At 47.4% G+C, this 14,323-nt stretch overlaps 7 protein-coding genes across 7 annotated transcripts; 4 read left to right on the plus strand and 3 right to left on the minus strand.

Moving 5' to 3' along the window:
* Positions 1-306: 306 nt before the first annotated feature.
* On the plus strand, positions 307-987 carry I302_100476 (uncharacterized protein; the record flags this gene model as incomplete). Its single annotated transcript, XM_019190493.1, has 1 exon — positions 307-987. The coding sequence occupies one exon, from the start codon at positions 307-309 to the stop codon at positions 985-987; it is 681 nt and encodes a 226-aa protein (XP_019047241.1).
* Positions 988-1,692: 705 nt separating this feature from the next.
* Positions 1,693-2,322, plus strand: I302_100477 (uncharacterized protein; the record flags this gene model as incomplete). The annotated part of the gene is made up of 1 exon (XM_019190494.1): positions 1,693-2,322. One exon carries the CDS (start codon positions 1,693-1,695, stop codon positions 2,320-2,322), a length of 630 nt encoding a protein of 209 aa, XP_019047242.1.
* A 548-nt stretch (positions 2,323-2,870) lies between these two features.
* I302_100478 (uncharacterized protein) lies at positions 2,871-3,994 on the plus strand (the record flags this gene model as incomplete). The annotated part of the gene is made up of 2 exons (XM_019190495.1): positions 2,871-3,129; positions 3,192-3,994. 2 exons carry the CDS (start codon positions 2,871-2,873, stop codon positions 3,992-3,994), a joined length of 1,062 nt encoding a protein of 353 aa, XP_019047243.1.
* A 113-nt stretch (positions 3,995-4,107) lies between these two features.
* Positions 4,108-4,849, minus strand: I302_100479 (uncharacterized protein; the record flags this gene model as incomplete). The annotated part of the gene is made up of 2 exons (XM_019190496.1): positions 4,108-4,652; positions 4,714-4,849. 2 exons carry the CDS (start codon positions 4,847-4,849, stop codon positions 4,108-4,110), a joined length of 681 nt encoding a protein of 226 aa, XP_019047244.1.
* A 270-nt stretch (positions 4,850-5,119) lies between these two features.
* I302_100480 (uncharacterized protein) lies at positions 5,120-6,615 on the plus strand (the record flags this gene model as incomplete). The annotated part of the gene is made up of 12 exons (XM_019190497.2): positions 5,120-5,144; positions 5,209-5,235; positions 5,301-5,402; positions 5,491-5,570; positions 5,627-5,684; positions 5,750-5,771; positions 5,842-5,961; positions 6,054-6,087; positions 6,160-6,258; positions 6,360-6,428; positions 6,500-6,511; positions 6,592-6,615. 12 exons carry the CDS (start codon positions 5,120-5,122, stop codon positions 6,613-6,615), a joined length of 672 nt encoding a protein of 223 aa, XP_019047245.2.
* A 289-nt stretch (positions 6,616-6,904) lies between these two features.
* Positions 6,905-8,497, minus strand: I302_100481 (uncharacterized protein; the record flags this gene model as incomplete). The annotated part of the gene is made up of 1 exon (XM_019190498.1): positions 6,905-8,497. The coding sequence occupies one exon, from the start codon at positions 8,495-8,497 to the stop codon at positions 6,905-6,907; it is 1,593 nt and encodes a 530-aa protein (XP_019047246.1).
* A 608-nt stretch (positions 8,498-9,105) lies between these two features.
* I302_100482 (uncharacterized protein) lies at positions 9,106-13,192 on the minus strand (the record flags this gene model as incomplete). The annotated part of the gene is made up of 11 exons (XM_065869087.1): positions 9,106-9,225; positions 9,288-9,413; positions 9,506-10,241; positions 10,337-11,002; positions 11,063-11,201; positions 11,286-11,677; positions 11,861-12,218; positions 12,308-12,382; positions 12,465-12,587; positions 12,655-12,707; positions 12,807-13,192. 11 exons carry the CDS (start codon positions 13,190-13,192, stop codon positions 9,106-9,108), a joined length of 3,174 nt encoding a protein of 1,057 aa, XP_065725159.1.
* Between the last annotated feature and the right edge of the window lie 1,131 nt (positions 13,193-14,323).

Consider the following 14,323-nt stretch of genomic DNA (forward strand, 5'->3'; position numbering starts at 1 on the left):
GTACAGCGAGCAAACGGATTATCGCACATTATCCCGCTTCTCTAGCTTTAAACGCCCTGGGTTCGGTGGCTGTGGGAGCTTCAGTGACGACATTGAATGTACACCGCTTAGCCCGAAAGTCTGTCCAGACAAGATCGGCGTCAAAAGATCTGAGCGATCCCTTATGCTGTCAAACTTGTTGCAAATGATGGTTCTTAGAGCCTTACAACATACCTCATCCCCCCTTGATAAGCTCAGAAGAACGTTATATTCACTCTCCAAATGTTCGTATTGTCAACTTTGTTGCAGTAAAAGAATATAATCAATATGTCCAGCTCGTCACTCTGCATACCCAGACCCTTTGAATACTACAATTCAAGGCTAAACAGAGATATTGTCGGTACCGTATACACCGACCAGTCAAATTCAACAGCAACAGTCAAAATCCCAAACTGTACTATCTGCCTCACCAGGGAGGGCGAGGATGGTCGACCTTCCGGAAAGGTCACCCAAAACCCACTGACCAACACGATCTTCAATGATATGAACCTCTCCTCGAGAGGCGACAGCCTCACGTTCATCCCCTCAGGTAATGTATCGGAGAGATGTATCCCTGCAATGTATCTTGATCCTCAAGGTAGTGGTTTGGCCATCTGTAATACCGTCCAGATTGATGGACTAGGAGAAGAGGGAATGAAAGGGTTATACGATGAGTGGCAAAAAGGGGAATATCCGACTAGTAAGAATGTCGCTGTGGCGTATACCTTCGAACTACCAGATTATGAGGGAGTCTCGATCGTCGAAGCTTCTCCCCTCTTAGGAACGACGCCTTGGAATGAATATGGCACGATCCCTTCCAGGAATGATATCAGACGAAAAGCGGCACGGAATTGTACGTTGTCGTCTTTTGCTTTGTTTCAACAAGTCAAAGACGGTTGGGAAGCAATCACGACCGGTAGAACGGCTGCTTCCTGTGAATGGCCTGGAGGTCAGGTTAACTCAAGTTGAGCGATCTACACAATGTAGTTGAGGCTCGTGAAGTAGGATGCAGGGGAGAGCTGTCATCAAATGCGGATCATGCTCGAATCTATGACCATACGAGTGACAATGCAAATGAGATGTTGGTACATTGCAGTGAGATTTTGAGGACAATACATCTGTATCCCGACATGAACAACGCACGGGGCTCTTCCCCTTCTTTTCATCAGGCGTAGGAGACGATAACCACTTTGTTGAGTATGAGAATCTAGCCTTCGAGTTGGGTACCGAAGGTATGAAGGGGGTCAATAACCTCACAAGGGCAGAACTCAGGAATCAGACAGCTACTAAGCGACTGCGAGGTCAACGGACACTGTATGTATTCAACAACGTTTGTGGTCTTCTGAACTAGGGGCGTAATCGAAGTCATAGACAAGAAGCGCCAGAAAGGATGCAGATTCTGTTAGCTCCACTTGCTTTCGATAACTGTTTCAAAAAGGTGTAATGCGAAGGGCCGTTATATCTGACAGTGTGTATTTACGCATCCTTTTGGGAGCAGTTGAACAAAGGAGGAACTCGAAGCCCGTCAGCGGTTGCAAAAGCTTGACCATGCTATATATGAATCGCCTTCCTATGGTCCGGTCGTTCTTGTGCCCATCCTCTTTCCGACACAACGAACTCTTTCTTGGCGATCAGAACTTCTGACTCGGAAGATTCATTATCAACAAATACAGCATGTCTAAGCTTGGTGAGTTTAAGGGATTCATGGGTTCCTGGAATGATGAACACTGGGAAAAGCAGTACGCCTCTTTGGTGACCCCGGAAGAACCCATCACCTTAAACTACGACAGAGAAGACGATATCGAGACTGTTCACTTGTCCGCACCAGTCACGGTTTTTTTCAAGCCCAATGAAAAGGAAGCAGACAGAGATCCGATTGATAATTGTGGTCATCTCATGCTTAAAGGCGCCGATGTCCCTTTCTCGCGAATCGTCTCGAAGGTCATTGCTTCTCTCGAAGAAACATGTGAAGCCTCAAAAGAGGTTATAATCCCTGACAAATCGATTTGGGCACATCACAGGAGGTTTTGCGATTGGCATCAACAGATTCCAATACCCGTCAGAGACGAACTTAGTCATATGGGCGATTGCCAGTCTTTAGAGATCACACCATTCAAGACCCACGATGATACAAATGGGGAAACGGGTACAGTCATTCCTACTTATGTCTTCAGACGAAACCTGCGAGACGCACCCAGTCAGACCGAAGAGTCCAGAATTCTTGACAATCTCATATCCGATACCGGTTATGCATACACTTTGCGGGCTTTGGTGATGCAGATGAAAGAGATGATGAAGATATGAAGTTTTGAGGATGAGATTTGATGACCTTGAACATATTGCTAGGATTTCATGCAACCCGATCATGACTTTAAAGATTATGTACAGCATTGTTTTCGTACTGTCTGCGCGCCCTATCCTTTGGCCACCTTTGTGCCTCGGATTGGAGTACGCTAGAGTCTAGCTCATACTCTTCGGGTGCATTTGCCGAGGAGAGACCATACCAAATCGAGTGCTTTATTCGATTAACCTCGGTATCATACTCATGCAGCGGTGATTTCACGATCACAAGAGATTTACAAGAGATTTGACACCTGGGGAAGGAGGGAGCTGACACTCTCGCCCAGACACATCATGATTCACAACTCATGCAAGTTGATGACGATCTTTGCACTAGTGAAGATCTAGTTCTAAGCTTCGAGCGATAAGGTGCCACACATCCTTCATGAGCCCAATCGGTCAATTCCGATAACATAACCAAACAAAGGTCACACAGACATCTTATCATCCCCTCTCCATCATAAACCTGTTATCTTCTCTAGACAGTTCATAGAAGACATCACCAACCCGAGATGTCCCTGCTCGACCAGTTATCCTCTCAGATCTCCTCACTCGCTCCTATAACAATCTCCGTCCCCACTACACCCATCTTCCAGGTGTCCCGATTCATCCACCATGTCACTACCACACCTATCCATCCGGTCTACTTCCCCTATTTGCGATTCGGAGTGATCCATGCTGCACGAGTCACGACTGTCTGGGCTGGGATGAGGAAGGGAAAGAAGAGGGGAGGAAGGTTGCAAGATTTGTTTGGGTATCTGGTATTAGCTTGTACGTTTCACCCATCTCCCTTCGCCTGGCTTGTGTTGGTCTATGCTGATAAGAATGTGAAGGGGGAGGTAGTACCGTCACCTCCCTCATCCTCAACCAACCTCCCTCATGGCTGATATCACCTACACCATGGATCATCTACCCCCTCGTCTACACCTTCCTCGTACCTACAGGACTATCAGCATACATCGTCGATACGTGCCCTACCGTCTTATTCGGGATCATCGGTGGACTGGTAGACGGTATGACAAGGGGTACAACCATCACCTCCTTAGGCACGTTGCTCTCAACCTCTTCTGTCGGAAGCTCAGCGATATCGAGTGGTGGGAATATCAACCTATGGACATATGGTCTACTAAGTTTATTGGCGATCTCCTCGGGAGGGTTGATAGTTGGTACCCTGGGGTTGAACGAGGATGAGTGGAAATTGGGTACACCAGGATTATTGAAAGGCGGTTTGATCAATACTTTAGACGCCTGGAGTGCATCCTTGGTTGGGCTCCTATGGTTGGCTTTGACGAACCAGCACTCAAGCTTGAAGGGTGTCAACCAGTTCATACAATTATCTTTACCCCACGAGTTGAAGGTCTCTTCAACCGACGAGAAAGAGCTGGGAGCTGGGTTGGATGTACCTCACGCTAGGGCCATATGTGTGATGGTTCTAGGATCTCTGTTGGCTACTAAAGCTATCATTCTATCGCTTCGAGGGACCACGACGAAGAGGGCTAACAGGATTGATAAGAAGACTGAGTTGTTTATCTTAGATGAGAAGGACGAGGGGAAGACGAAAGTGGTCAAGACGCCTGTCAAGGTCGGGAGCAGTAAACCCACGCCTAGAAAGAGTCCTAGAGCTAAATCGAAGTAGAGTACGCGTCTATGATTGAAGGGTAGAGTAAAGGGCAGAGATACATGGGATATTGTACATAGAATGAATGGCTCAATGTTTTGTCATCTTTGTCCTACTGGACACATCGTGATCTAAGACAATACATCTGCACCTTCTTTCATCCATCTGAAAGTCACACTAACTCTCAAATCCCTCAAGATCGTTTCTACACCTCCCTCGTCCGCATTCTCCACCACATCTTCCAAGCGTCCCTGGATACCATGATACCATTCCCACCTCGCTTCTCCAGATAACACATAGATGGTTCGAGGGGGCATATATATCCTGTGCTCTTCCCCTTCTTTGCTGAGCGTCATCACACATCCTCCAGTCAATGAGCATCCAAGTATACCATCTGCATAACGGTTTGGCAAGTCGATATGCGGCGATATACCTTGTCCTGGAGGGTAGAGGTTGAGGATCACCTGTCTTGCTAGGGGTTGATCGAATAGGAGGTTTACCGTCTCTGATGGGACCCGAGTTTCTAGCAGTTTTTTGACGGAGGACACCAGGTCGATGATATAAGTCGGGAGAGATGATTCCGTGGATAGTGCTTTGGGCGCTTCGAATAGCATGACTTGATCTCTTTCCCCACCTGAGAATAGGTCTCCAGAAGCTATATCATCCAAAGCATGGCCTATCACACGAACGGTTCAGCTTTGTACTCCATCTAGTTTGGCTATGTGTAGCTGACTTACGAACGAGTTCATCAGGTAATAATCCTGGATACACCCATAACCCCGGTATGTCGGGTGGGTTTCTTTTCGCTATTTTCACTTCATTTTCGTATCCTGAGAAGAGGGAATCGGGAGATGAGCTTCTTGTGTCGCTCATCTGTCTTCACCACTAGCATATGAGCTGGTGTAAAGATCCAAACATGCAATTGTAAGGAGCACAAAGCACAAATCAGGTTGTACGAGGTCACTGACCGCTCAAATCCGACGGAAGTCCGTGGCTGCTATGGTGGTGAGGTGCTCGCTCTCAAAGGGTCCAATCAATCTCAAACCCCAAATCCCCATTCTTAAGTGTCTTCTTCCTCTTCTTCTTCTCTTCCCTCCTTCAACCCAAACTCAGTCACTCATTATACAACAAAAGGTATACAAGATGTTCGCCAACTCTCTCAGACAAGGTCAGTCCCTTCCTTCTGTCCCCTCTCGGCGTTCATACCCAAGCTGATACGTTGTACGCACTAGGTCTCCGAACTGCTTCTCGTTCATCCGGTACGTCCGCTCCACATTCCATGTCTCATTCAAGCGTCAACACTGCTGATCTCATCTACATCCAGCGAGAGCATTCTCCACTCTCCCTGCTAGAGCTGCTGCTCGACCCTCTTTGGGTGCAGGTGTAGCTGTTGGTGCTGCCGTTGCTGGATTCGCCATGTACGAGGGTGAGTGGGACGTTCCTCTGGCGAACCAAGGATTTGATTGCCTGTGTTTCTGATCTGTCACGATGCTGACCATCATGCACCTTGTCAGTCTCCAAGTCCCCCATCCTCCTCGAAAGCAAGACTATCGCTGGCGAAAAAGGTACCGCTTCCGAGAGATCTTTCGTCATGGTGAGTTGAGCCTTGGCCCCTCACAAAAGGTCAGTCACTGATATTCGACATTTCAGATCAAACCCGATGGTGTCTCTAGACAACTCGTCGGAAAGATCATCTCAAGATTCGAAGGTGAGCTTCTTCAATCCTCGACTTCATTCAGAGTCAAGCATGTATCACTGACAAATCCTTTGCAGAGAGAGGTTACAAGCTTGTTGCGTGAGTTTTCCCATTATCCCCTGTTAGATCTTCCTCCGGATTTGCGCTGATATCCATATACCTGGCTCAGCATCAAATCCCTCACTCCTTCCCCCGCTCTTGCCAAGGAACACTACTCCGACCTCTCCGCCAGACCTTTCTACGGTGGTTTAGTCAAGTACATCACCTCTGGAACTCCCGTCGTTGCCATGTGAGTGCAGCTCATTCTCTAATCTATCAGCTAGGCGAAATGTCCAGTCTTCAGGCTTAGACATGTGCTGATTGTAAGTGAATGTTTAACAGGGTCTGGGAAGGTAAAGACGTCATCAAACAAGGTGTAAGTTTGGGCACATCAGCTCCACAATCCTGGCAATCGCAGACTGTAGCTGATACCGGGCATGACGTATAGCGAAGAATCGTGGGAGCTACCAATCCCCAGGACGCTGATCCCGGATCAGTCAGAGGACAATACGCCGTCTCTGTCGGACGAAACCTCATTCACGCTTCCGTGAGTATACGTTTCTCTTCAAGCTGTATCATTTTGAGAGGTTGTCTAAACCGTAGTATATCTCGGACAATTACAAACTCACTAACCTCGCTATGATTCAGGACGCCTTTGACTCAGCTACCAAGGAGATCGGTCTCTGGTTCGCTCCTGAGGAACTCAGTGAATACGAGGTGGGTCGGAAGGTCTCCTCCACATCACATTGAATGTATTACTAACATGTTCACCTTTTCTCGATTCATAGCCTATCGCTTGGGTAAGTCCAGCTTCTCATTCACCTTTTAGTCATTCGCGACGCAAAGGTATAAAGCTGATACCTGTTTCGATACTTCGCAGCCTTGGGTCATGGCCGACAACTAGATGTTATCGTCGCGCTATTCGTTGGCCGATGAAAGGATGCCCTGGAGTTTTTGCCCCGTTATAGCATATACAAATTCATGCATCTAGTTGAATATCGGAGTGATACTTGCATCGTTCGCTTACCACAAGCGCAACAAACTCCAGCATTGTATACACTTCTTTGCTTTCGGATAGTATACAACGGACCGGATAGCATACAGAAGACGTCTAAATATACAACTAATGTCCACGAAAGTTACCTGTCGCATCTAACAATCGGTCTCAAATCAAGATGTCCCTTGGTCATAAATCAATACAACGACCTGATATTCTTCTGACCAGCTCTCGCACGCATCTTGACCTGATCCGATCTTTTCCTCTCCTCTTTCAAGTACTCATCCAATAATACGAACTCGACCTTGTCCATAACATTTTCCACCTCTCTTAACCCTTCTTCTTTTATCATGTCCGCCTTGCCCAGGCGTATCTCCACAAACCTCTGCAGCTTTTGCTTCACCTCATCCTGCATCTTCCTCAACTCACTTTCATCCCTCTTCACACCGTTCTTGTAGAACATCAACACACCAATATTGACCAGCCTGACCTTTTCGAATGGACATCTACCTCCTGCCTCCGTGCCTCTATTTGAGGCACATAGGACACTCGCCAAAGCTAAGAGATGATGGTTTACCCTCTGCTCGTCCGTCCGCGTATCTTGAGATATCAATTTCTGGGCGATCTTGTCTTTCGGAGGTGAGAGGAAGATGATTGTCAGGTTTGGGACTGTATTATCTGAGTTGAGGGAGGGTAGGAGGTTGAGAGATTGGATAAATTCCTGTGGAAGGGGACGTATGGTGACGTCGGATGTATCGTTGTTTCCTGTATCTGATTCTGAATCTGAATTTGGATCTGAACTTGTGTTTGACTCGGGTATGGTTCCATTTTGCACCGATCCCGAACCCGCATCGTCGCTATCGATCTCCCAATCTTTCAGTCCTAGAACTTCTTCACTAGGATCCACCAACGGACTCCTTCTCCTCTTCTTCGTACTCTCAGATCCCTCACTCGCACGTTTCCCATGATCTTGATCCTTCTCCTCCACACTCCGCCCTTCTCCCCTGGTATACTTTATCTCCAAACCCTCAACCACAGGCCACTCCCCCAAGCCCAAACCCAACACCGCATCCTCCCCGACCCTCCCAATCCTACAAACCAACTCCCCATTCTCCCACAGATCCCTCCTCCCAAATAGGTCAATCCGCCTGAACTGGTCCATCTCCACTATCAACCTCTCGCTCCTCAGCGTCCTCAGGACTCCACATCGTATATCCTCTTTGGTCTTGATGGCAGCGGAGTCGAGGGTTCCAAGTCCGCACCATGATTTGTAGCGCCCTGATGGGAGGGTAATCCTGCTTGATACGAGCTTTGGTAGGACCAGTGTCACCTGCTGTTCCTGACTTTGGTCTTGAGGATGGTCTTGATCTTGATACTGTTTGTAAGATGGAGAAGCTAAGGGAAGAAAAGCCCTACATTCAGAAGAATGACTCCCAACCCACTCCACCTCCTCCGTATACCCCAATACCAAATTCTTATACCTCGAGAAAGGAGGTTTGACCCCCGGATAAAAGTTATACGGCCATATGCTCGTAGCTGGATTTCGAGGGTCTTTCAGGTCGATGGTAAGTTCCCTGTAGAATAGGGGGATGATCAGGTGGAAGAATGCGAGGTTCACTCGTTGGAGGGATAGGAGGGTGGTGCTGGAGAGGTAGAGGGTGAGGTGGAGGTGTTGGATTAGAAAGGAGAAGAGGGGGGGGATGTTGGATGGGTGGGATAGCGGGAGGGTGGGGTTTATCTTGAGTGAGGTATGGGATGGGGTGGTGATGCTTTCGTCGAGAGTGGTCATATCGCTTGGAAAGCTTGGTTATGGTTATGGTTATGGTTATGGTTATGAATATCGTTAGGTCCGTGATACTGTATTGTTGTCACTTGATGGTCTTGATGCACCGTTGGTGGTAGATAATATTGTAGGATACTCGATATTCCTTGTATGCGGTAGCTCGAGCCCTTGTACTGCAGATCGAGCTAAGAGTACTTCACACCCCGCTCTTGTCGATCTTGGGACATAATACATGATAGATAAGAAGAACAGAAAGATGTAATGACATGAAAGGTAAGCAGCGAAGAAAGGACGAAGAATACGAAGTAGTATCGCGAAGTTATCGGATTAGACCGGTTCAGTATTGCACGTTGGAATTAAGATCACTGCTATGACATCTCCATCACAAATTGTTGTTGTTCTCTCTTCTCTCAAGATCAATTCCAAGACGTATATATATACCGAATCACGATGTAGATGCAGATGCGAGAAAGGAAATACACTATCAATATGAAAGTTACAAGATCCAAGACCCCTCATCCCATCTCGACTCATACGCTTTACGCTTTGTTCTCTAGAGCTCTTTTATTCTATATTTCACGTAGGTATCACACTCGATCAGTATATACTCAAGTTCAAGTAATCGCTATACTCACCTTCCAGCTCATGTATCCTTCCTTGTCCTCATCCTGATTCACTTTCCTAGTAGGTCGAAGTTTACGTGTGTTATGTTCATCAGACTCAGGGGCTTGGTCCTGTACGCAGTTAAAAAATCATAAGTCATGGGTTGACGAGGTATCACGCGTAGATAACTCACCAATCCAGCTAGACTCCTTCGTCTCCTCATACCTTGCTCAATCTCACTCCCCCACATCCTCAACTGCTTCAACAACTGGTTCTCCCTAATTCCTCTCGGATTAAGCCAATTCATGAGTTCGCGTACCTACCACCCAACAAGATCAGTAAAACTGCTCCACTTCCTCCTATCACATCTACATCTGATGTGAGGCAAAGCAGAAGGAAGACTGGACCCACCTGATCAGGATGATCCCAAACAGCCCATTCACCCTTCTCCAACCTCATCCCTTCTTCCCCATCTCTCCGTCCCTCCACATACTCCCTCAACACCTCCTCATCAACCACGTTCGACGCCGATACCCTAAGTATATCTTCATCCTCCTCATCTACGCCCTGGATATATAATCGCCCGCTACCCAGGTTGATCTTCCCGTCACTCCCAAACAAGGTCGACGAACCCAGGCCATCCATCCACCAAATCTTATTTCCGAACCTATCGTATCCTAAAGGTTTGGAACGTAATGTGTAGATCCATCTTCGGAAATCGTATTCCAGATTCTTCAACTTCTGATTAATTGCCTCTTCTTCATCCATCAATCGTTTCTTCTCATTGGCAATATGTTTACCTTCCAGCTTTTTGATTCGCAACTCCTCCCTTTCCTTGGCGAGCTTCTGGTTCCGCAAGTTGGATTCAGCTTCTCGTTCCAAAGCCTTCTCTTTCATGGCTTTACGCCTGGATGCTCCAATGGCAGATAGGTCCTTGTGATCCGATTCCACATCTGAGAGGTCGTCTTGCACTGATGGTGAATCCTCCAGCTCGTCTCGATCGGTATGACCGTTGGTATGTCCATTCGTCATTGACACGTCGGGCGAATCGGTTCCTTCGGGTTTCGCTTCCATGGATATATCACCGTTCTCGTCGCCTTCTTCTTTGGGTTTTTCTTTGGGCTCAAGGGCTTCTCTTTCGGCTTGGCTAGAAGTGAATAGCAACCAGTGGTCAGCACAATGCGTACAATAAAGTCGACAAGACAAGAAGATGCGATTCCGATACTAAGGTAAACCACTCACACTCTCCTCAACTCCCTCTTCACCTCCACCTGATCCTTCCTCACCTCCGTCAGATTCACCGTCGACTCCTCCATAAACTCCCTTATAACCTCCGTCTGATTCACCAGCTCAATCAAGAACGCGATAATATCCAACTTATGCGAGTGATGTAATGTCCCATATCGTTTTTCAGGTCTGGCAGGTATCAACCCATTCGTACCGTTGGTGGAAGAGGTGGAAGGTCCAGTCGACCAGGTCGGTCGGGTCGGCGCAGGTTTATCTTCGAAAGTGAGATGCAGGATATTATCCAGATAGTTGGGGAGGATTTCGAGGTTCGCTCGTTCCCATAAACATCCTATTAGACTGCTCTCCCACCCTTTCCGTCCATCTTTGATAGATAGGACTTTGGTCTTCCATGATTCCGCGAGGGGTAGAACGACGGGAGAAAGGGTTTCGGTCGTAGCTCCCTTTTTGCCTTCCCAGTAATCCGTGTCATTATCTGGTTCTCTGCCATAACTGCTCAACGACCTTACGGGCTCGTGTCCCGCGGTCAAGTCGGCGGAGAGAGCATTGAGAAGGACAGAGTGAATTTCAGAGATCAACGGTGCTGGGCTGGTGTAGGCTTCGGAATGGTATAGGGACTGTTCGTAATCGTCTAAAGAGAATGATGATATGCCAAGTGGTTTGCTATGAGTCGTGACCATCGTCAGCCGATTTTTGGATTCAAGTAAGAAGATTGTAGCTTACCCCACAACATTGAGGAAACTCCATGTCATGAGTAGTTTCTCGAATTGATCACCAAACGGTAATATCTTATTCGGTATAGGTCGAACTTCGATTCTACCAGCAGGTCGATCTTTCTCTTCAGACCATTCGACGAGGAGGTCTATGCCACACGATATCCAATCAGCATCCTTTTCCCATGATTGTCAGACATCAAACAATGATGCAAAGGGAACTGCCAACCCACCCTCAGCAGGATACTTCAAAGCTTTCTTCCTCTTCCTCTCCTCCTCTTCCCTTTCCCTCTCCTTCGCCTCTTTCTCCCTCAGCCTTTCCTCCTCTTTCAACTTCCTCTCCTCCTCTTTCTTCTGTTTCTTCGATTTCGGTTCCTCTTCCCCCGCAGGAGGCAGGTTGGTTATCCCCAATCTCTCTTCCCTCTCTCGCTTCCTCTTATCCATCTGTCGTTCTTTGTAGTTCAATATGCCCTGACGGATCTCATCAGTCATTTCGGTGGGTATGCCGTACCTGAGCGCAACGGAGGGTTTCACCATCCAGGGGGAATAGACCGCTGTATCTCGTACTACGCAATCTCGGATGAATCGTTTGAGCATCGCTCGAGAAAAGTTGATCCGGTCTCGGCTATCATATCGAATAGAATCAGCATGAGATATCGAACATCACTTCTTCACATCAGCCTCCCTCACCCTCACAACGCCGATAATCCTTTCTCGTCGCTTTGACACCGTATCCAATATCCAATGTCTCTCTCTCTCCTCATGAACCCTCCACTTGACATTGTAAGGGCTAAACAGAACTACTCACCTGATCTTATCACACTGCACTTCCATCGTACTCCCCATCCACTTCTCCCCCTTGCCATCCTCCTCCTCGTCATCAGGCCCATTGCTCTGCCCATTCGCACTAGCATATTCCGCCGCGATCCCCTCGGGATACCCCTCCTCGATCAATCGGACGTTATAGAAATATTTCGACGGGTCGTCCTTCTCATTGACCTCTTCGAGGGATAGGGATAGGTCAGTAGCGTAGGGGTGTAAGCTCGGAGCGGTGAGGTAGGAAGGTTTGAATGGCGATGACGAGGTCGAAGTGGCTAGAGATCGGGGTGGGAAGGTCTTGACTATTCGGGCGAGGTATTTGTCGCCGTCTACATCTACGAATACCTCTGTAGAAGTACAATCCACATTCAGTCTCCTGTCGAGATAGGTTGTAGGTTTTCCTGAGGTAGGAAGAGAAGAGGATGCCCTGACTCACTCTCCTCGTCGAAGAACCTATCATGGAACCTCTCGAATATCTTATCTGCCAATGTATCTAATTTACCTTCTATTTCTGATAGCGTGAGAAGAATGAGTAATGTCAGCTCAATCACCATTCGTGTTCTGGTCATTGGAGAGGATGAGTAGGGACATACGGAATTGGACGGCACTCAATACAGCTTTCTTCAGTTGTCTAGGGAATCTGGAATGTAATTGACGGACTTCTTTCTGTTCAGATTGGAGGGCTGTAAAGTAGCTTAAAGAAGATTTGCCGGAGACTACATTCGCATATCAGGGAGTTAGCAGAAGATCTCGATGAAAATACATCAGAGGATGTAAACCCACCTTCGCACTGGAACAGCGGTTGAGCGTAAAAAGCTCTTCTCGCGCAGAAGGATCTACAGTTTCATACCATTTCACATCAGCCATCTGGATCTACATGAGCACCTGTCACGCTGAATAGATGATAGTTGGCGAGCGGCGAGGAAGGTGCTCACTCATAGTCCGTGAATATCTCTCCAGTCTCAGGCAAGTACCAACACTCCTTATCACTAGATTTCCAAAACGGTTTAATCCCATTGACCTCTTCCCCATTCCCATGTCCATTCCCATTGGCCAAACTCGCTCTCCCCTTTTTACCTTTCCCAGTACTACTGCTATTCCCATTTGTGGAGGTGGAGACTGAAGGTTGAACGCCGTTCATCTCGCCCCGAAAGACCGATAAGAGAATTTCCAACTGTTCTTCATCATCTTTACCATCCAGGGGGAGCGCGACCTCTTTCACGGCGCTGGGATCGGTGGATTGCTGGGGAATGGGGGTTAGGACTGATGAGAGTTGGGGAAGGGGGGTGGGGATGACGGGTTTACGTTTTAGGAGGGGCATGGTGAAGATCGTATTTGTTTGTACCTCGTATATGCTTGGAGGTCGCGGTCGGAGTATCACCTCAAAATGGGCGAGATCTATGAGCTGATGCAAGGAGGTCAGATTAAAAATTAGAACTGGTAGCCTAGGTGGATGCGAGGTGTTCCGAACGATGTTGTGGTTTATTGACGAGTGATATACGCGTCGGTATGTATACCTATCGAAGATGTGCCTGCTTGACGAGATGATATGCTATTGGCGAGGTGCAGATGGGGTCCAGCGATGCTCTAGGTGATGATGCAATGTATTGTGATGGTATATGGTGTTGATGATGAGGGATGAAGAGTATATACAAATGAGAGATGAGATGCAGCTCGAGTCGGGGTGAAGAAGGGGGGTAATGGAGTGATGAGGTTGGGGGGTATATACGTTGATACATGGTAGTAATCGCTTAACGGATGAGGTGGGATACACTCTACCCAATTTAATGGTGGCACATCACCTGCTCACGAAGGAGAGGGACATCCACCGTTCCTTCATCATGACTACCTTCTCTAAGCACTTGTGCATACACCACAGACCACAGACTGGCCATACACATGATTTTCATGCATCAGATAGCGATATGCATTGATTGATAACGCGTCAAAGATGAACCAAATAACCATTTTGAAGAGAATGGATTCCAGCTTTTCGGGTCTTTCTCTGAAAAAATAACAAATAACAAAGCACGCGTCATGATCATGATCGATAATACTTGTAACATTAGTGCCACATGAGATTCAATATCCGAAACACCGTTAATAAGCTGTATGATATGCACACACGCACTGTTCACCGTTCATGCAGACAGCCGACAGGTACAGCATCAACAGTGAATGAGAGAGTGAGAGAGTGAGAGAGACAAAGGTAAAGAAGAGGAAGAGTGCTGAAGCATTCCCTTTGTTGTCAGTACCAGCATACTTTCACATCAGATAGACATCACTATCATTCAACGTTACTCAGCATCACTTACTGATCAGGCATCATCTCAACATACTTGTTGCTCAAGAGTAGATCAGTAATCAGTGACTATAGCACATCAATCAACGTGAGTTCCCATCTCCTCTTCTGAACCCTTCCTCCACCCTGACACCCATTCCTTCACTTTCC

The sequence above is a fragment of the Kwoniella bestiolae genome, chromosome 1 (assembly GCF_000512585.2).
Source record: "Kwoniella bestiolae CBS 10118 chromosome 1, complete sequence".
Lineage (NCBI taxonomy): Eukaryota > Fungi > Basidiomycota > Tremellomycetes > Tremellales > Cryptococcaceae > Kwoniella > Kwoniella bestiolae.